This window comes from Lissotriton vulgaris, chromosome 2_2 (genome assembly GCF_964263255.1).
Source record: "Lissotriton vulgaris chromosome 2_2, aLisVul1.2, whole genome shotgun sequence".
Classification (NCBI taxonomy): Eukaryota; Metazoa; Chordata; class Amphibia; order Caudata; family Salamandridae; genus Lissotriton; species Lissotriton vulgaris.
The window spans coordinates 282,385,452-282,408,109 of record NC_141688.1 but is presented as its reverse complement, the minus strand read 5'-3'; the positions used below and the strand labels follow the sequence as shown (position 1 = coordinate 282,408,109).

The window sequence follows — 22,658 nt, the reverse complement described above, 5'->3', positions numbered from 1 at the left end:
ATGCCACTTGAACTGAGGCAGAAAAGGTCAGTACGTCAGTGGATGGAAATGCTTGATAGTACGATACACACAAAGAGCGGCCTGACTTGAGGCCCATGCTGGGGACTGTATTGGCTGGTTTGGTATTTAATCTTTGTTTTAATGAATCTCTAACTAGGGAAGTAAATTATTAATTAACAGCAAGTTGGTAATTTCCACTTAAATTGTCCCTCTCTACTTGACCTTCCAAGGGGCATGTTAAAAAAAATGATACTGTGGGTCCAAAGAATGACAAATGTAACTTTTATGTTGGCCATTATTTACTTCAGATTCCCTCTTATGGTGCTCTTGCAGCCATCTTCCATTTTAGGAGATGCTGAAAAACGCACCTACAACACAGGAGTGTAAGATGATTGTAGGAGAGTAGGGTCTGCTATCCTATGGTCACCCCAATTTTTGCTTTTTGCTTCACTGGTTTTCGACTTACTGAGGCTGTGGGCCTGCTAATCAGACCCCCAGCCTGCTGTTCTCTCTCTAAATTTATAATACATGTGCTATAGGTACATACCACAATTGGAAATGGACTCCTTGTCAGCCCCTGTACTATGCACTATAGGTGCTCAGGGCATAGGTGCCACCAAGGCCTACCAGGGGCTGAAGCATAGCTTTTGCCACCCCTGGCTGGTTCTTAAATTGACACAACTGGCTGATCACTCAGCTGGGGCAAGTGGGTGTAATCACCCCTTGCTTAGATATAGTATACCTATATCTAAACCTATATCTGGACACATATATAGCCTGTAAGCCACTCCTATGAAAGGCCTCATCAATTCTGGAGGCAGAGTGCGTGGTTTTATGTGAGATGGAGCTCTGGCATGAGCTGAGCCTGTCTGCAGCTGTCGGGAACAACTCCCTAAGCTGATCCGGGATAATGCCATACCATATACTCTTAAGCGCCTTATAATCCTCGCGGTTATATAGCAACTTTGGTTTGGCTTTATCAAAACATGTCGTGTAAGGTGTCATACGAATTGGAATACTACCCCCTCGCCAGTTCTGGCGACGGGGGTAGCATTCCACCCTTCTAGAGGGATAAGACATGTTACTTTACTGAAACGCGGTTGATTTAAAATGAGCCTCAGATCCACAAAATGGATGCCTCTGCCACAGACACGGGTCTGGCCTCCTGCTGCTGACCGAAACTCAGCATATGGTGGCCTGGACAAAGAGTTTCCTGTCGCAGGGCAGTGTCAAACCACCCCAGACAGGAGATAGTGGATTGTAGTAGGGAGGTTTCAAAGAAACCAGACACTGCCTGGGGAGCACAAGGCTGCCCCTTGCATAATCCGGCCAAACCGGTTCTGGGGCCTCCCAGCCCCTGTCCCAGTGCGGCCTGGATCAAAGGAAAGGGGTGTAACCACCCCCTTCCTGGGTCCCACCCATAGGAGGGGACCTAGCAGGATGTCCAGCCCACCAGATTCGAATAGGAGTGGGAGCAGTGCCAATGCAACTCAGATCATCCTGAAGAAACATAAGAAACGAATTCTGGACCCTTCGACTTTCTACACGACGTTAGAAGACTGAAGAATCTCCCTTGTGGTCAAGGAGTGACCACCCTGTGCAAACAGGCAACATCCAGCCCTCGACCCTTGCTTTTTTGCAGTTCCCGCCGGAACTCGAGCGACAGATCGACGAGATCAAGCTTGCCTGCCTTCTCCCTGCCCGATCCACAGTCCCTGCAGAGCTGAGACCAGTGGAGGCGACCGGAAGCGTGGGGCACGCCATCTTGAAAAGGCCACGAGACACTGACCGTGCAGCCCACGAGTGACCCTCGAAGCTGTACACCGGGGTTTGAGAAGCCCCCACCCCGAGCTCCACTTGCACCAAAGCTCACCCCTCCACACTCGACGAGTGCTGCGTGGGGCCCTTCTGCTTGTGTTGGCTCGACGCGTTGGCCCGGTCACTTGCCAGCTGGCTTGTGGCCCCTGTGCCGACGAAAACTTAAATACGACTTGCTTTTCTGGTTGCTCCAGATCTGCACCAGCTCCTGTGAAAAGGAGCCCCCACTCTGACCCTCCTGGTTCGAGTGATAAGCAATCTCCCGGTTCCGCGTGGATTGCTTTTGCCTAGTGCTGTTTGCTGCAATCTTGAAGCCGACGGTGCTGACGGCGAGAGCCTACGTGGGACAGATCGTGACCTGCTCCTGGACGTCGCAGATGCCCCAGAGCCCACGTGACAGCGGAGAGAAGCCTATCGACAACCACCTGATTGCGCCCGACATTGCCTGGTTCCGTCCTGGTTCCACCCTGGTCACTGCTGAGTGACCCAGACTCTGTCCCCTCTGCTTTCAGGTACTTTTCTACTTCGATCCACCCTTGGATCGCACCGGACACTTCTGCTTCACATCGCCTGCAGCTGCAACAGCTCCAAGCACCAAGAGCCTGCGTGTCAAAACCCGACGCCACTTCGACCCTGTGCACCCACGGCCTGTGGGTGAGGTAACATTTCAACGCCGGTGTTCCCACACTGGTACACACCTCTAGGGTCTGTGTCTTAAGTTTTGTTCCTCTAGGTTCAGCGGAAGCCTCTTTTAATTCACTTTGTGTAACTTTTACGCAACATTGACATTGCATTGGTGCAAGCCGCACTTTCCGTGCTGCACCCGTCTCCTGTGGGCTACTCCCGACTTCAGCATTGCTAGTCCTGACTGCACCCAGCGAATCTCTAGGCCCTAGGCCTAACCACTGTTTGATTGGTATCTCTTATACCACTTTCTTAGTATATAGTTTAAGTGGCCGCCGGCCCTTATCCAAAATTGTGCAACTTTGTATGTTATACTGTGCTTTTGATTTAACGCTTGTGCCCCTTTCCTCATAAAGAGTACTGGGGAGTAATTTAGAAATAAATACATATATTTTTATAATATATACTTGTGTGGTGTCCTTTCATTTGATTACAGGATTGTATGTGGTAAAACAGCTCGCTTAACACGACCTCTTAAGTTAAGCCTTTAAGGCTGCTTAGTCCATGCTACCACTAGGATAGCTTGTCTAACAAGGTTGACTTACAACCTGACATCTTTGGGGTTTGTTTGGACTGATACCCAGTGGTTCCAGAATTGGAAACACTACATATCAGGCCAACTTCTCACAATGATCTAATGTAAATTAGCATAGGTACACTTATGGAGCATACACTACTGCAGAGGTCATCTCGCAATTTTGTGGCCCTTCTAATGGGGGAGGACTACGTTGTAGCAATGAGTAACCTTTGTCACAGACTTCAAAGGTTTCTTTCGACACAATCCCTTTGTGCCGTTTCCAAACCACTTTGTAACAGGAAGCCGGCAGCTTTGGTTGAAACAGATGGCCCCCGCGCGCCGCTGCTAATTAAAAAAAAGATGGCCTGCTCCCAAGCTCCTTAGGCCAGGGGAGAGAGAAGGCAGGACATGCAGCCACCTTTGGCCAATTCCGTACTGTCTTCCTTAGAAAGACGCATGCAAAGGCCAATAACATGTGATGACCAAAAAAAAAGTGCATGCGCGAGCGTGTGGTCTGAGTTTAAAGCCTTAACTAGAAGCCTCACAGTGCAGCGCATGCATGTTGGCTCAGGCAAGACCTAAAAACTAAAAAGGGCCATGGGGCATTAGATCCCTAGTGTCTAATAAGGCTCTGGGAGAGGGCCTCACTCCACCCCAACCTCATTATAATTTTTTTAATAGGCCCTGGAGGATAGAGTCCTGAGGGCATATTAAGGCTCAGGAAGGGGGGTGGGCACTTTGCTCCCCTCACCCCTCCCCATTTAAAAACCTTTTGGCCCTGTGGTCAACTCACCGATGAGCACAACATGAAGGCTCCATGCAGCGGGGGTTGCTTTACATATAGTAATGAAACATTACTTTATGTAAAAATATCTCTAGAACTTCACTTGAATAAAACCCAAAAAGGTTAAAGAATCGTTATGGTTAGGTGAATTTGTCAGTAACATTAATGTTTAAAAAAAAAAAAAAAGAACAAAATAGCCAATAGCATATGTCACTGCTATGCAGTGCTTACAACTTCACAATCTACATCACTAACGGCATGTTCTATGACAGCATGACATAATCTAAGCTTCTTTTGTAAACATTGCCCTATAAACGGGTATGGCATTAGAGCTTTGAAAGTAAATACAATACAACTCAGAAGAATACAAAGCATCATTAATGCCATCGCAGAAACAACCCCATTAGACGTAGAAAGCATAGGTTATATGTCACACTGGCCTTATACCATACACTCCACAGGTAGCGCAGTTCACTTCAACAATCAACCACAGAAATAAGAAAACTCTTGTGTACAACCTGTATACAACTATTCAGATAAAGCAACGTACCTAAAAATATTGCTGAACACTTGTCACAAAACGAATGCCCTGCAACAAACAGACTTTATCTCTATCAAAACACGAAAAGTCACCAAACTTAGTGATAAATGATGTTGATTGGAGTAGAGAAGCATGTATTGTAAAACTGTATACAGGGTGAACACAAGGGCTTTTCTAATATCTGTGGTTGATTGTTACAGTTAACTGTGCTACCCGTGGAGGCAGTCCACAGGTGTTGCTGTGGGTACATACAAGAAACATCCATGGATTCTTAGATTTACATTTGGTAAAACTGAGAATGCGTCTAAATCCTACCTCTCTCCAGCCAAGGCATAGCACATTGAGGAGAAATACTTTTATTTCTACTAGTTTTTCTCTCTTCTAGTCGCGCTGCAGAATGCTGCATGCCAAGAAAGAAGAAAATCCTACTGATGATTTTTTTGTAGCAGGAAGGTCTCCCTTCCTGTACAAACACAATTATTCCGCATTACAGGGATCCTTACAAACCGACACAATGGTGCCTGTGCTGACGCATGGCATACAATTGTTCACCAGCGCGGTGGAAAGCACAGGGATGTATTGTATTATTGTTAATATGATGCAGCCCTGTGCTTCGAAAATGACGCAGCATGGTACAGCTAAATGGCTTGCGACACTGCACAATTCTCTTGTAGATGAAGCCTTTAGTATTTTGTGTATAGAACATATGCCCTGTGGTAAACTTTCCCTTCAGAGCCTAAGAACTTGTGTGTTTTGCTCGTTTGCGCTGGACAAACAACTGCACACAGGGCTAGTCTTGTCTTAACATGCATAACATGTTGAATACTTCTACAAACCTATGATGCATTAGCGGCACACAATTTTGTAGACACCCATCAGCCGGACACAGGCGGTGTACAAAATTAGGTAGAAAAGTAATATGGTAGCTACCTGTCACTATGTAAACTGTAAAATAAACTCAGTGTCTTTGGATGATGTCACCAATGATGTCCTAAAACAGGTCATGAGGGCTGGCATATGTAAAGTCATAAGCAGTGCATGGCCGGGACAAACTACTTTTATTTTGTTAAAGTTATCACTCACAAAGTCTCCTATCTATAACGTTACCTTTGTTTTTGCCAGAGAAAACAAACAAGTCTTTCCATAATTGCAGGGACATAAATACGCTCAGAATGTCAGCAGAAGGCTCTGGGTCGCACATTAAAGTGAGAATTTGAGTTAAGCCAGGTGGCTCGCCTCTCATGGGCACAAAATAAAGCCTGGGTATACCACTGCTTCACAAAAAAACGGTATGCTGTCGTCACTCCTGTACGTGATGCAGCCAAAGGCAGGGAGGATAGTTTAATGCCACTATGATGGTACACTTGGAGATCCCATCCATATCACAAAACCGGTTCTGTGCCATGCATTCGTATGGAGCCAGGACCCACAAAATCCTCAGAATATCCATTTCACTTGCAGTTGGGCACTCGGGGGAGGTGTATGCATACGTTTACCGTGGAAGACACCATCACATTCCAAAACACCTTGACTGCATCGCCAGCAGTCCCACTCTGCGCCCCTGACCCCAGCAGACTGCTTTCCTTCATCCTCACAACCCCTCAGGAGGTTCTCTTACACGATCACCTCTCAGGATTCCCCCGTGAAAAGACCCTGTTCTGCGCTGTAGCCCCTGTCCAGCTCTATCGGTTACAACGCACGCCTTTTGTGTCTGGCTAGCCGGCACCTAACTTTCCTGCGCCTTCTTTACCGAGCATCTCAGAGGGGCTCACCTGGCTGGCGCCGTCGTTGGCATCGGCCAAGATGCCGTAGTTACGGTACAGCTCCTCCACAGTAGGCATGGCGAGAGCGGCTGAGGCCTGCGCTCCGGTGGCGGGTGTGCGCGGACTGAGGACGAGCCTTCGCTAGCCGGCGGGACACTGGTGCGTACGGCGGGAGTAAGGCCTGGGCTCGGCGGTTCAGCTTCGGCTCTGGCCTCGCTCACTGCAGGAAACCCGGCTCCAGACCACAGCGCCACCCTGCGGCCCCGCCGGAAGTGCAGCACGACAGAGCGCGTCCGCCATGGGTAGTGACGACGGACAGAAGCACGAGCAATGAAAAGGAAAGACAGATTGAGGCTCTCGCCACTGAAAGCAAGCAGAGGCCGCGCTGTCAGCCACTGAAAGAGAAGAGAGACCACTGCTCCGCCATGGAAATGGAAGGAGGACTAAGACTTCCGGTGTGGCAGGATGCGTTAGTTTGTGTCGAAAAAGGAAGCACAATCAAAACATCACCAATGCGTAATAAAGATGCTGAATTCAACCATTACTTATTGATAGTCTGGTGATATGTTTTAATGTGCTCTTTTGTAGTAACTGTTATTTGTTTCATACTTTTCAATAAAAAATGGAATAAACATGATAACCGCTTTTGAAAGAAAAAAACGCCCTTCTGATACTTTACATAATGTCTACTTTTGATCATTTTAATTTCGTAGCAGCCAGTTTAAACATCCACTGCTGCTTGTTATATTTGCATATTTACACAAGTTATACTTAGCGAACATAAAAAGGTGAACATCACTTATCTTTTCTTGAGCAGCAATTAAAAGAGGAGTAATGTTCTAGACAAGGGATGTTTATGGGCTGGAGTGTTCTGGTTCTAGTGTTTTGGATTGTTATAGTTGTTTAAAGGTGCCGCAGAGTAGCAAATTAAGGATGTAATGCATAATGGTAGCCTCCGGTCAAGAAATGAAATTAAACATACGCCACTTCTACTTGGATTAAAGTGCTATGTCAGAATTATGGGGTTGTTATTGTTATGATGGCGCAAGGATTCGCACGTTACGCGACTTGCTTGTACTCATGAACCTCGAATAACGTTAACGTCATAATCAACCTGTTTTGTCTTTTTAATATTGCACTTTTACACTACACGGGGGTGTCCTAGTGACGCTTGCCTATGTGTCTACTAATCCTAACTACGCTTGCACCTAAAATGGTCGCTGCTATGCGGGATTCTAGTCTGCGCATGCGTCGGTCATACCCATGTGATGTGACGCACTCGCAGTTCTGGAGGGAACTTGTCGCTCATGCGCAGTACTGCTAAAGATGGCTGCTTTGTTTCTCACATGCTCTTCGTTTGCACTGCTGCTTTAGCTCAGCCATTTAGTTCTGCTTAACTCCTAATGCTATAGTTATTATAAAGTAAGGGATATAGTATAGCCAATCATGGTATACAGTGTATTCATTTTTTCTGTGTTTCTAAATTGTTTTCGCTTACTTTTCATATATCGATCTTTGCTGGCCTGGGAGAGGTGCGCCCTTCCATCTTTGAAGCCCGTGCGGTACTAATCATGTGATGAGGGAAAAGAGAGTCTTGCAGCAGTGGAAACCAGCCAGCTGGCTGCCGAAGCTGAGATGCTCATGGGAACCTGAACCATGCCCCAGCGAGAAGACTCAAAACTCATACCTGCATCTGTTACATTGTAGTGTTGTAATGTGTGTGCTATTGTTTACTGAATTTCTATGCCATGGGAACTGGAATGTAAGAGGTGGGTTCGAAAATTGAATATTTAGTATGGGAAAGTTAAAATTATAGGTGGTGTCATGACCTAACCACCTCTCTCAATCCGAAGTTGGGGATCCTTTCACTTGCAACATTGGTGGGTGGTACACTGACCCGAAAACAGTATAACTAGCCTAGGTTTAGCTAGAGAAATTGTCCGACTTGTCCGAATAGCTGACCTGTCACTGACCCTACGAACTCTATAGGTGATTGATACAGAGAGCTGCGGAGCACTCTGTCTGTAATTTTTACAAACTCAGTCTGGGGTGGAGAAACCTTAAGTGCTGGCGAAGCACTTTGCTGGGAGATTCGAGAACCCAATCGGGGTTATTGGCAGATTCCTTGCAGAGAGGGAGTAGCGCAGGCATTGCTTCCGAAGCTGCAGGTGTTGGTCGTACCCCTTGGTGAGACCAGTCCTGATCCAAATCCTGGGGTGATCCCGTCCTGACTGTCCATGAGCTGTACCTGCTCGCCTACTGGCATCCTAAGTCCTTGAGGGTCCCTTCCCGCCTTTCCCAACTGACCCGTGGCCAGGGTTAGTCTCCATTCTGTCCTAGGTAAATATAATCTCTGTGTGGGTGTTTGTCTATCTAAATCTTTTCTCTCTCCCGTCTTAAATAAAGCAAACTTGCCTATGTAAATTTACTCTGACATTTAACTCTCATGTAAAGTATTTTTCTAGCATGTTCCATATCTTTTCCCTACTTTTAGTCAAACACTGAATTGTTTACATATCTTGGAAAGTATTGTTTTCTTCTAAATTGATTAGTATATTCGAAAATCAGCATTGCTTAGTATGTTCCCTTTTCCTTACCCACCTTTAATAACGTCGTGAAAGTCTGTCAGACAAAATTAGCGTGTTCCTTATTTTCCCATTTCCTTTATTTTTGAGTTATAGATGATTCTTACTTTGATTCATAGTTACACTATCTTCTTGATTTTAGTTATAGATGTTTTGATCTGTATGAATTTCATTCTCATGGCATATGAAGAAAATGATGACTAGATAAAGCTTTGAAAACTTCTTGTGTTTGTGGTTATTACATGGTATAAACATTTTGCAAATTGTATATGGTATTTTTGTTTAGTGTTATCTTCTTACCCCTGCTAGCTCCTGATCTATCGTGATCATAAGTACCTGTGACAAGGATTTGGTAAGTCAGGTACACGGAAATAGAAGAGAAAAGAAAAGGATTGCTGATAGAGGTGTGTAGGTTACCTGATTTATGAAATATATTGTTAAACAAATGTTATGGGCCCAGGTGTGCATATTTGGTAAATAAGAGTCGGGTGACCTGCGCGCTCTATCAGTAATTTTCTGGTAGCAATAGGATGGTTAGGACTAGTTAAGATAGGTAGATAAATTAATTATTGATAAACCGTAAAAATTTAAATGTACTGTTAACAATTCTTTTTCTCCTTAAGATCGATCTGCTGTAAAAAGTATTGCTTTAAAATGTTTTGAAATTGTTTTGAAATTATATTTTATGAAATGCTGCCATATTAAGCGTTTATTAACAAATTGTTAAGTGATTGTTATATGTTGTCTGGAAATTCCCCGGGGGATAGAATAGCGGGTGGAGAGTAGAATCCACTCCGCGGAGAGGTCACTGGCTGTGAGGAAAATTAGTGCATGGTTAGGCAGAACTGGAAGCGCTAATTAGGTCTTTTTCGTATGCATAATTGAATAACTGATAGTGACGAGTTCGCTAATGAAACTTCAGTTGTGATATTACCTAGTAAGGGTCACACGAGGAAGGAGTAGTAGGTTCATCGGAGCTTGAGTGATAGCAAAGGAGTTCACTGGTGAAACTTTAGACTTAGTATATATCCCGGAAAGAGTGGATGAGTCAAAGAAGTAACAGGTTCTCTAATGCTTGTGTGAAGGATAGGCAGAAGGGTCTATCCGTAGTGTATGAAAAGTAGACAGAAGAGGTTTACTTGCAGTAAAACAAATCTTTCCTTTTAGACACTCGAGTACAGGGGCGAATGTTATACGTTGTAAACTAAACTGAGCACTTGCACTTTAGGAAAAATTCAAAGTTTCCGTTACCTTGTGAAGGAGGGAGTCGGTCGCGGAGCTGCGCTGAAGTCACTCTGTGCCGCGCTGGTATTTGTTGAAACAGCGGGTGTGTAACAGAGCTGGTATTTGTAAAGGAGGGGTGAGTGCTGGAGCGTGAGACTGTGTCTTGCGAAAAGGCTGCGCACCCATTGGTCGAAAATATTTGCACTCATAGTGTTGATTGGTGGTTGAAAAACTGGAAGACGCGCTAGCATTGGAAAAGGATTTGTAAACAAAATACGTAGTATAATACGAAAATCCTAGTTACGAAGTATATGTGGTATCCCAAATTTTTACCTGATCCACAACATTTAGGTTTCCGTAAGGATCAGATGCTAAGAGGCAGACCTTACAATATGTACGGAAGCAAGAGGAAAATGACTTTCGCAGACCAAGTCAAGAATTATTTCAAGAAAGATAAGCCCATTAAAACTAGAGAAGGTGTAATTATTCCACCACCTAATACTCCCGCATCATTTATGATGTTTGACAAAGGGTATCATACCTGTGTATGGTTGGAAAATTGGGTAAAGTATACCAAAGACGATGGCATCTTAGCATTTCCCCTAGATGGTACCTTTAATAGTAGAATTCTGTTTAATTTGAGGACCCAAATGAATGACTTACATCCCAGACCAAGATTACGCAATATGAGGCTTTAGAAGAATGGGAGATTGAGGCCTTGGAGCGAGACAGACCCAGAATGGATAAGGGAGTAAGTAAATGGTACCCGAAAATGCAGAGAGAGACCAAAGAGAAAAAGATGAAACAGTGGAGACAGAACATGATGGTCGAGGGACTAATTCAATCAATCAATCAATCATAGCATTTATATAGCGCGCTACTCACCCGGAGGGTTTCAAGGCGCTTGGGGAGGGGGGTCCGCTACTGTTCGAACAGCCAGGTCTTGAGCTCCTTCCTAAAGGCGAGGTGGTCTTGGGTCAGGCGGAGGTGGGTCGGGAGAGAGTTCCACGTCTTGGCGGCCAGGTAGGAGAAGGACCTTCCTCCTGTGGTGGGTCTTCGGATGCGGGGGACGGCGGCGAGGGTGTGGTTGGTCGATCGTAGCTGGCGTGTGGGAGTGTAAAGTTGAGGCGGTTGTTGAGGTATCTTGGTCCTTGGTTGTGTAGGGCTTTGTGTGCGTGGGTGAGGAGTCGTAACGTGATTCTCTTGTTGACCGGGAGCCAGTGCAGGTCTCTCAGGTGTCCGTAGATGTGGCTCTGTCGGGGGATGTCCAGGATGAGTCTTGCTGAGGCGTTCTGGATCCGCTGGAGTCTCCTCTGGAGTTTGGCAGTGGTTCCGGCGTAGAGGGAGTTGCCGTAGTCCAGTCGGCTGGTGACGAGGGCCTGGGTGACTGTCTTCCTGGTCTCGGTGGGGATCCACCGGAAGATCTTACATAGCATGCGCAGGATGTTGAAGCATGACGAGGAGACGGCGTTGACTTGTCTGGTCATGGAGAGGGACGAGTCCAGGATGAAGCCCAGGTTGCGTGCGTGGTCTGTTGGTTTGGGTGCGCTGCCCAGGGCAGGGGGCCACCAGGAGTCGTCCCAGACGCAGGGCGAAGATCCCAGGATGAGGACCTCCGTCTTGTCTGAGTTCAGTTTCAGGCGGCTGTTCTTCATCCACTCGGCTACGTCTTTCATCCCTTCATGCAGGTTGGCTCTGGCGGTGGTGGGGTCGTTGGTGAGGGAGAGGATCAGCTGGGTGTCGTCGGCGTAAGAGATGATGTTGAGGTTGTGTTGGCGTGCGATGACCGCAAGGGGGCTCATGTAGACATTGAAGAGGGTGGGGCTGAGCGAGGAGCCCTGAGGAACGCCGCAGATGACTTCGGTGGCTTCTGATCTGAACGGGGGGAGGCGGACTCTCTGTGTCCTTCCGGCGAGGAAGGAGATGATCCATTCTAGTGCCTTCTCTTGGATTCCGACATTGCTGAGGCGCTGCACTAGGGTGCGGTGGCAGACAGAGTCGAATGCCGCGGAGAGGTCCAGGAGGATGAGGGCCGCTGTTTCCTCGTTGTCGAGCAGGGCTCGGATGTCGTCAGTGGCTGCAATGAGGGCGGTCTCGGTGCTGTGGTTGGCCTGGAAGCCAGACTGCGAGAGGTTGAGGGATCCGTTCGTCTCGAGGAAGGCAGCCAGCTGCTTGTTGACTGTCTTCTCGATGACTTTGGCCGGGAACGGGAGGAGCGAGATGGGGCAGTAGTTTTTGAGTTCGGTGGGGTCCGCTGATGGTTTCTTCAGTAGAGCGCTGAGTTCGACGTGCTTCCAGCTCTCCGGGAAGGTAGCGGTGACGAAGGAGGTGTTGATGATGTCCCGCAGGTGGGGCGCGATGACAGCGTCGGCCTTGTTGAAGATGTGGTGAGGGCAGGGGTCGGTTGGCGATCCGGAGTGGATGGAGTTCATCGTGCGTAGGGTTTCTTCAGTGTTGATCGGCGTCCAGGCCCGGAGGGTGGTTGTGGGGGGTGCAGGTGCGGTCGTGGGGTGCGTCAGCTGTGTGCTGAAGCTGTTGTGTCCAGTTTCCAGTACTTCCTATAGACGAACCTGTAGGAGAAAAAAGGACAGAGAAAACCCGACACTTAACACCTTCACTGCTAAGGCATTATTAGGCTTCTCATATAATTTCCATTGAAATCAATGGAAAGTCCATGACGAGTTACCCTTGTCATTAGCAGCCAAGAGGTTAATGACTATGGGTGATTCGGAAGATGAATACCTGGAGGATTTATTAATGAAAAATCCACCACCATGTGATGAGGATTCTAGGTCCCTGAGCTCGAAAAACCCATTCTTCAGACATCCTAGAAGTAGAAGGGCTAGTGAAACAGATACAGCAGGTATAGGAAATAGGCCTAATAATAAAGAGGGATTTTGCAGGGCTGATACAACTGTCCCAAATTATAGACCATTCGGTGATGAGAGATCAGGTATGACAGTCCCTACTGCCCCGAGACTGTACCCTCCTTTAGTTCCACAAGTAATACATGAAACATCAATTGAAAAAGTTTTACACGAACGAGAAAAGGAAGCCTTAGTTAAACAGCGAAATGAACTCATTCAGACAATATCCCAGTTAAATCCCAGTCCTGAAGCTCTGACAATTCCAGTAACTATTGGTCCAGTTGTTCCTCTTTATGGGGATAGACAGGCTAGTCCAAAAACTCCAGTTATTACACCAGCTGTAGCACAGCCCAGAAAAGAGCCTCTCATAGTTGATGATCAGGCAAGTGAATGCGAATCTGTGATCTCCCTGATGGATCTGCCCATAAAGGAACCGGAAAGCAGTGTACCACGGACGAGAACTCAGACTAGTGCAAAGGAAATCCTGATAGAAACAGCTTCAGGTACTCGAAGCGCCACAGTAGTGACTCCGGAAGAAATAGATCGATGGAACCGAGAATTGGAAAAAGAAACTCCTCAGCCCAAACCATTAGATATTTACAAGCTAAGAATAGAGTTGGAAGAACTAATGGCTGGAAACATGGGACTAGACAGATTGAACACCCTTAGAGAGGAAGAGTTGCTGTTCATATGTAAAAGCATTACCAGAAACACTAGAGTGTTCCATGAGAAACTAATGGACACCGCAGCTAATATGGGAATAGATGTCAGCAGATCCAAAGTGTTACAAAAACCCTTCAGAGCAGAATTTTCTGACAAGGATTTAGAAAACATGAATGTGTCAGGGAAAAAGGTACAGATAAGAGAGTTGCTGATTCAATAAATCCCATTCATCGGAAGGATGTGTAGATGATAATGCCCATAGATGGGCTTAATATAATATATATACATTATATACAGGGGTCTTCTGTAGCCGAATTGCTTCTTACCTGAGCCTGTGAGGGGAAGTGTGCTTTCCCTGTGAGACGCTAAAGATATTGCCTAGACAGTGCCCTTCCGCCGCTGCAAGACACACCTGGCCGCCGAGTGGAGGAAGCAGGAAAAACCACAAATCCCAGGGGGCATAGCGGAGCCCCACGTCACCTCCCGACACCGGAGGCGCTTCAAATTGCGCGCTCTCCCGGGGGAGCAGGTCTTCTGAAGCTGAATTGCTTCTTACCTGAGCCTGTGAGGGGACAGTGTGCTTTCCCTGTGAGACGCTAAAGATATTGCCTGGACAGTGCCCTCCCACCGCCGCAAGACACACCTGGCCGCCGAGTGGAGGAAGCAGGAAAAACCACAAATCCCAGGAGGCGTAGCGGAGCCCTACGTCACCTCCTGACACCGGAGGCGCTTCAAATTGCGCGCTCTTCCCGCGTCGTGGGACGCGAGTGGGACGCCCGGACGAAGCCCAGACAAAGGGCGGACAGTCTTAGACAGTCCGAGACTGGCCGCGACTGGACTGGGCCGAACACTCTGCCCCTGCCAAGATCGAGGCAGTTTCTTGTAGTAAGACTATATTGCCTTACCGTACTAAATTTTATAGAGGATTATTGTTGTGCCCTCCCTTTTCCTAGTTTGAGTACCGCTAATTCTGTGTTATAAACTCCCAATATTATTTTGAGCGTTAACCTGCAATTGTGTAGCATGCCGAAAAAAATAGCTCCAAACACGTCCAATACGATAAATAACTATTTGGTCCAGGTGGTAACGAAAATCAATAGCGAAAGGCGGCAGTCATTAGGATTAAGTCAATCTCCAGTTCTCCCTCCCCTGAGCCCATCTCCATAATCTCTATTGGTAGACACATCATTGCAGGCTGCTAGTAGTGACGCTCCTGAGACCGATCTTCATGCCAGTGGCAAGTATGATCAAAGCGCACTCCTAGCGGTTGATCCAGAAATTGACCCCATAACTGACCCAGAAACTGATGCTGATTCTGACCCTGAGACACATGTCCATGTCATAGAAGAAGATCTTTCCTCCCCAGAGCAGGAAACTAGGGCAGTCAGAACATGTAGAAAGATCCAGCCCAAGCGTGGCGGGTTACGGTCAGGGTTGAGGAGGAAAAGTGCCTCACCGCCACGGAAAGCTAAGGATAAGAGTATGGATGTTGGGGAGGATAGTGCAAAGCATATTATGGATGATGTGCTATTTCTTAGGATAGCTGATATGATTGAGTGTAAAATCAAAGTTATTATCAAACCAATGGTGGCCAAAATTGATAAGCTCACTGCTGAGGTGAGAAAATTGGGCGGGATTCAGAATAAGGTTGTGGGGGAGGTTGGTAACATAGCAACTCTAGTATCAAACCTAATAGGTATAACTGGGGGGAATGTTGTGAGTGTGGCAGAGGCAGGGAGGAGTATGACAACAATTATCCCCCCTGGTCAGGTACCAGCAAATGCAGATAATCCCCCAGTAGTAAGAGAGGATGCTTTGTTAACATCAACCGTACCACCTGTACCATGTCAGGAGACAGATTCTCCCCAATTCATAGTAGAAGCTTCACCTCTGGTGTTGGTACTGGCAAATGTACCACCCCTGGTACCTGGGCAGTTAGAATCCCCAACATCTCTCTCTAGTAAGGCGCTGCATTGGCTGTCAGGTAACATGCAGATGGCTCCAGGAGGGAAACAGCAGTTAGCAGGGGAGATTAAGACGGCTAGAATAGGGAACAGACCGAAAAAGTTGAAAGGAGACTGTGTAGTGGTGAACTTTTCCAATTCCGCTGTGCTCCCTAATGTTTTGTGAAATATACTCCCCCCTCAACGCAGGAGTGGCACTGTTGTTCCCCTCACCTTAACATTTTTCTATGGTGAGCAGCAAAACGTGACTTATCCTAAGACTCTAGGGCCAAGGTGGGACACCATGATGAATAGATGGGGTGTGGGTGCTCCAGTTAATGAATGGGGGATTAGCCTAGGAAATAGGTTTGGGATCCTGTCAGGCCTAAATGACTGCGACTGACTCACGAGGGATCGCAATACGGCATGTATTAGATTATCTGAGGTTTGTGGAATGGGTGACATTATAGCTCAGAGCACCACCCTTACAAGTGACATCCCCACGCCCCAGACCAACACAATGGGCAAATGTAATATCTTAGTGGATTTGGAAGGGACAAATGGCCCAAATCAACTACTTGACTGTATTGCTGACAACACAGCAAAAAACAAAATTGATTTAAATCTGGAGGCATTAGATACTACTCTACGCGGGGGTATACTACCCAAAAAGGGCAGGGTTAGCACTGACGCCCGCACCAAATCTGACAGTATTAATCCTCTCGCCCAATCCACTTCGGTGTCATGGAACGTGGTAGGGCTGAGAAGTAAGGTAATATCCCTGGACTGGCTATCCTTTCTGGATAATAAGGATATAATCCTCCTTCAGGAAACATGGCAGGTAACCCCGGAATTTAAGCAAGGATATTTAAACTTTTACACTTCAGCCATTCCTAGCTTACGGGGGAGACCGAAGGGAGGCTTGTTGACATGGGTTAAGCAGGACAGTAGATATTCTGTTACTCAGCTGGTCACAAATAGCCCAGATATTCTGCTAATCAAACTTAAATGCTCAGATTATAAGGACCTCTTTGTCTTTAATATTTATTCCAGGGGGCTCCCAGGTGGTAAACCCACTGAAGCAGTTGATCAGTTAGATATTCTCCTTGAGCGATATCGCTCAAAAGGTAACATTATTGTTGCAGGATATTTTAATTGTTGCTTTGAACCCCCAGACAGCTACACTATGGACCTTACAGTGGAAGAGGACTATATCTGGAAGATCCCTCAGCTGACAATACCACCTATTAAAAAATGGTCAGAGGCAGCACTACAACTTAAAGTCCTATGTGTGGAGCACGGGTTACGTGCCACTAATGGAAGAATGGGTTCTGACAAACAGGGCGCCTCTACCTTTAACAACGGTTTTTCTCATAGCAGCATAGACAACATCCTTACAAATAAAGAGAACTGGTCCAGTATTGATGATATGCGGATAGAGGAATGGGTAGAGAGTGATCATGACCCATTAATCCTGTCATTTAGGTTATTTGACTTACTTAAACGCGAGGGCCTGTGTGATTGTGTGGAGATAGCCCTCTCAAATAACCACAGACGAATTAGATGGGCTAACTGTGTAATGAATGAGGAAGGTGTTGCTGCAATGAGGGATTTGACTGTCCAGGCTATAGTGGAATTAAGGAACAATTCCACTGTGGAGGCAGTCGTATCAAATGTTAGTCGGATCCATAACAGTTTTTTTAATCAGTTAATATCTTTCTTTGTCAAAAAGGTGACTAAAAAACAGAGTAGGCCAGCGAGGAAGTAGGATCAATGTTATGGCAAATCCTGTAGGGTTGCATACAGGGCCCTATCAGATGCAGGAAAAACCAAAGATATAGCTAAGATCAAGATTGCCCGAGTCATGTATAAAAAAACGCAACTTAAGGTGACTGGGACGATGAATACTGGAGGGAGCTCCTGAGTGCTAGCAAAGAAAGATCTATGTGCTCCTTTAGGGATATGGTCAAATGGGGTAGGGGGATTAAAAGGGGTGAACCTACTAATTATGTTTCACCAAAGGTTTGGGTCTCTCACTATGCGTCCCAGTTTGCCGCCGTGGACGAGGAAGGAGAAGAGCGTGAGGCTCTTCTAAAAGCAATTGAGGGCACAAATCACCTTTACTTTACCAAAGCTGATATCATTAAAACTCTGAACAATATCCCAAAAGCGAGGGCACCAGGTCTGGACTCCGTTCCAGCAGACCTTTTTATGCATGACAAGGATCTTTGGGCCTCTTACATCCACCTGCTAGCTAATGGCATTGCGATGGGCTCACCAATACCAGAGTCCTGGAAGGGTGCAGAGATTATCCCAATCTTTAAAAAGGGGGAGTGCTCGGACCCAGGAAACTACAGGACAATTAGCCTTATTGCTTGCATACAAAAGGTAGTGGCAAGGCTCTTACTGCAGCGTATTCAGGGCTGGATGGAGGAAAACGATATTTTGTCGCCTCTACAGGCAGGGTTCAGTAGCCATACCAGTACGATTGACCAAGTTTTTAGATTTGTTTTATTATATTGGCGTGTAGTGTTACTGGGGGGGGGGTATGCTCTTTGCAGCTTTCGTTGATCTTAAATCAGCGTTTGATTTGGTGCCTCATACTAAGCTGTGGGCAGACTAACAAGAACAGGGCATCCCATTGGATATCCTGTCACTCCTAATCAGACTGCATGAAGATAATTTTGCCCGAGTCCGCTGGAACCAGCAGGGAAGTGTAACTGATAAATTCCCTATCGCAAGGGGGTACGCCAAGGGTGTGTACTTGCCCCTACACTCTTCCCACTATACATCAACAGGGTGATCAGCTATTTTGAACAGCAACCAACCGATGCCCCCAAGTTGGATGGCAAGCTGATCCCCCTGTTGATGTTTGCTGACGACACGCTATTAATTTCGAAGACACAGCAGGGCCTCCAAAAGGCCGTTGGAGTCTTTGAAGCTTTCTGCAATGACCATGGTCTTTTCATTAATACATCTAAGACAAAGTTCATGGTCCTACACAAAAATAAATACGCCAGAGGGAAGGTGGTTATGGATGGGGTTCAACTGGAGCAGACCCAAGTATTTAATTATCTGGGCATAACCTTATCATCCAAATTAGACTGGAAACAGCACACCAACCAGCTGGTCACGAAGCACGCACAATTGACAGGAGCACTCACTGAGGAATTTTATTTATCTCATACCAGGCCAATCACCCCGGTTTTAAAGATTTATGACGCCAAAGTTGGAGCAGCAGTTCTTTATGGGGCGGAACTGTGGGGGCTCAGTAATTTAAAAAGGTTGACGGGTGCGCAAAATAAATTTTTGCGCAACATCACAGGCTTACCGGCCTCTACTCCATTGATCCCTCTACACTATGATCTAGAGTCTCATGGCCTTGAGGATATGGCCAGATATAGATTGGTTGCCTACTGGAGGAGATTATGGGTCACCCCAGAACTCTCCCAGTATGCACGGGCCTTCCTCGAGGTGAGCGACTCCGATAAGGCCCATAAAATACTATGGATAAGGGAGGTAAAAGCAATATACAAGGCTATGGGATTATCTCCATTGTGGAATGACCCAGTAGGGAATCCTTTTCCACCTAGAAAAACATTTCGAGACCTGTACCGGAACATGCTTGAGGCAAAGAGATTTGGCCACTGTATTGAACCATCTTTTACAGCAGATTTCCTAGAACTTAAGCATTCTCCGGCCTTTGAGGCTTATTGGGACTGGATTATCATCCCAGGGGACAGGAAGAAATATCATCAGATTAGGGTGGGGACATTACCACTAAATGCTCTCACTGCAAAATGGCGTGGGGGACAAGGTTCGGCCTGTCCCTTTTGTCCCGATCAGCGGGAAGTCATTGGGCACGTTCTCTTTGCCTGTCCAGAATATAAGGTACCTAGGAGATCATGGTTAAAACCTATTTGTGTCCAGTTAGGTCTGAAAACGGGTTATGAGGCTGTCAGGATCTTACGAACTGACAACTCCCAAGCCGTAGTTATAGCCATAGCTAAATTCCTCCACTGGATGTGGATAATTCGGGCCCGTAAAATGAGCCTACAGTAATTTCGGCCTATGACACCTGAGACTGTAAAATGTACTTAGTGACTAATGTACCTAGTGATGAATTTTAAAATATTTTTTAATGAATGAAATGAATTATATATCCATGTTTTTTTCTTCTTTTTAACATAACTTATTTAATGACTGTAATCTATGGGTTTTATGTTTGGCGGTAGGCCAATAATTGTTAATCGAGAGTTGAAGTGACGAACTGTGGATTTTACTAGCTGTCAATGAAGGGTAATTTTAAAATGTTAAATTGTAAAAATTTTTGAAAATGGCCAAGTCTGCAACTGTCTTTTATGATTGAAAAAAATCGAAATAAAGACTTTTTGAATTTTGAGTTGCTGAATCTATTACAGAAATGGGGAGATTTAGAAAAATGGAAATCCAGATGGGCATAGAAAAAGGAAGACAGTAAGTCCAGACAAATGACTTCTGAGTGTGAGAAGTTGGCCCGATATGCAACGTTCGCTATTCTAGCGACCGCTATGTATCGTTCCAACGACCCTTATGGTGTTTGGTTGTAAGTCAACCTACAGACCAGCTATCCTAGTAGCGTGGATACGAGCAGTCTAAGGCTAAAGACTCGAGAGGGCGTGTTAAGCCAGCTGTTTACCACACATGTACCCCTTGAACACCCAGTGAAAGGACACCACACAAGTGTTATGAAAATAAACAGGATATTTATTAAGATTCACAACAGCCCTGGACTCTTTATGAGGACAGGGTACTAAGCACAAACCAAATCTCTTAGGAAAATACTTCAAGTGCACAATTAAAACAAGTGTCCGAGGACACGGAAAGTTTAAGGTCTCGGGCGGACCCGATAAGGCAAGTCGGAAGCGAGGGACTCGGGACCCTAGAGTAAAGAGGCTATGCAGGCACCGAAATGCCGAGTTACCTAGCCACGAGGGCTGCGGCTGCACAAGTCTTACAGGCGTCGGGGTCTTCGCTGACGAGCCAGGAGCCGGAAGAAAAGGAGTTGCTGGCCGGCGACCAGTGATGAATAGTTCGTAGAGATCCAAGCCTGGATCAGAGATTGTTGATACCTGAAAGCAGAGGGGACCAAGTTCGTACTACTAGCCAGTAGTCAGAGGGTACCAGGATGGCACCGGTTGGCCGTCACCTCGACCAGGTGAGTGGGCGACGCTAGGCTCTGCAGTCTCACGGACCAGGAGGCGTTGTCGGCGACCACGGCGGAGGTGCGAGCTGTCCCACGAAGGATGATGCTGTCGGCGTCGCTGGGCCCAGGATGGGGCAACAAGCCTTGGCAGATCTCAGGGCCACGTGGTGGGCCTAAGATGGCGTCTCGAGTGGACCAGGAGGGTCCGGGGTGCTTCTTGCAAGGATGGAAGCAAGGGCCAGTCTGGAGCAACCAGACCAGCAGTGTTGATTGTCGGATGTCGTCACAGAAGGGCACAAGCCAGCGGCGAGTGACCAGACAACGTGCTGAGCAGCGAGCAGAAGGGCCCCACGCAGATCGTGGAGATGCTGGGAGACTGCACTTCGGTGCTAGAGCGGCTCAGGGTCGGGGCTTCTCGGACCCCAGAGCACTCACCAGGGAATCGCTTCGATGGTCGTGCTGGTTTAAGAGCGTGCAGGTTCTGATGATGGCCGGTCCCTCGAGGTCTCGTCGCACCCACAGATCACAGCTGAGCTGATGACGTGGGTAGTGGTCAGAGGTGCCAGGGAAGCCGGTTCTCGTCGAGCTGAGCCGTCGGATCCTTGAGGAAGGACTTGCAGCAAACCGCAGAGTTCTTAGATGGTGCCCGCTGATGCAGGGTGACTACTCCTTAGTCACAAGGGAGAAATCTTGAGAAGAGTCTTGAGTGTCCTTTCGTAGAAAGTAGTTCTTGATTCAAAGATGATCTAATTTGGAAGGGTCCCCGCTCCGGCCTTTATTCTAAAGAAAGGGGTGGGTACATGACTAGGTCCGGCCCTAAGGGTGGGACCAGGAAGGGGGGTAGTTACACCCCTCTCCCCTGCCGGACTTTCCCCAGGCCAGGGCTGGCGCCCCTGGAACTGGTTCTGACCGGCAGATGCGTAGTGAGCACCGGGGTGCCACTCCGCAGTCACCTTCTCGCAAAAGCCCTACCTACCCAGAATACACAAACCCTGTCTGGGACGGTGCGAACACCGCCCTCGACAGGAAACCCTTTGTCCAAGCTCCCCTCACTGGAAGGACTCCCAGCAGCAGGAGGTCAGACTCGTGTCTGTGGTGGCAGCATCCATTTTGTGGAGCTGAGGCTTTAGTTAACTTTAACCGGGGTTCACAGTTACGTACATGTCGTGTCCCTCTAGAAGGGCGGAATGCTAACCTCGTCGCCAGAATTGGTGAGGGGGCAGCATCCCGATTCGTATGACACCTTACTCGACATGCCTTGATAACGCGACACCGGAGTTACCGATGAGGTACGCGTTATCATGGAACAGCCATTGGGTCTTGGTTCCGCAAGCTGCAACCGGGCTCGGCTCGGGCCAGAGCCTAGTTCACACGAGCCCATGCACTCTGCCTTCAGGATTGTCAAGGCCTGCCATAGGAGTGACTGATAGGAACTCGAGTGTCCATTGTATGGTTAGATATAGGGCTACCATATCTAAAGCAAAGTGTGATTACACGACTTCGCCCCAGCTGTCATGCAGCCAGTTGTGTCAAATTTAGGAGGCCAGCCAGGGGTGGCATAATACATGCTGCAGCCCCTGGCGGCCCTGGGTACACCTATGCCCTGCGTTACGGGGTCTGATAAGGTGGCCCAGTACCAATTGGTAAATGCACCTAGGGTACATATCGTAATTTAGAAAGAGAACAGCCAGGCTGTGGGTCTGATTAGCAGGCCCACAGCCAGAGAAAGTCGTAAACCAGTGAAACAAAAGCAAAAAATCTGGGTGATCATAGGATTGCAGACCCTACTCTCCTACATGACCCCCCCCCCCAAACGTCGGAACAATAAGCTAACCTTGACCAGGTGAGTCTTCTTGTTCTAAGTGGAAATATCTGGAGAGCCCATCGGCATTGCCATGATCAGTACCAGGTCTATGTTCCACTGTAAAGTCCATCCCCTGTAGGGAAATGGACCACCTAAGCAGTTTGGGGTTTTCACCCTTCATCTGATTTAGCCACAAGAGGGGCTTATGGTCGGTCTGAATCTTGAAGTGAGTGCCAAACAAGTATGGCCTCAGCTTCTTCAGGGCCCAAACCACAGCAAA

The 22,658-nt window shown here is 47.1% G+C and overlaps 1 protein-coding gene across 1 annotated transcript in view; it reads right to left on the bottom strand.

Moving 5' to 3' along the window:
* API5 (apoptosis inhibitor 5) overlaps positions 1–6,491 on the bottom strand; it is a 130,467-nt gene extending 123,976 nt beyond the window's left edge. Inside the window, exon 1 of the mRNA XM_086959607.1 lies at positions 6,117–6,491. Coding sequence (XP_086815733.1) covers positions 6,117–6,185 — 69 coding nt within the window. The 5' untranslated portion in view covers positions 6,186–6,491. The remainder of the gene's footprint in view (positions 1–6,116) is intronic.
* Positions 6,492–22,658: the final 16,167 nt, after the last annotated feature.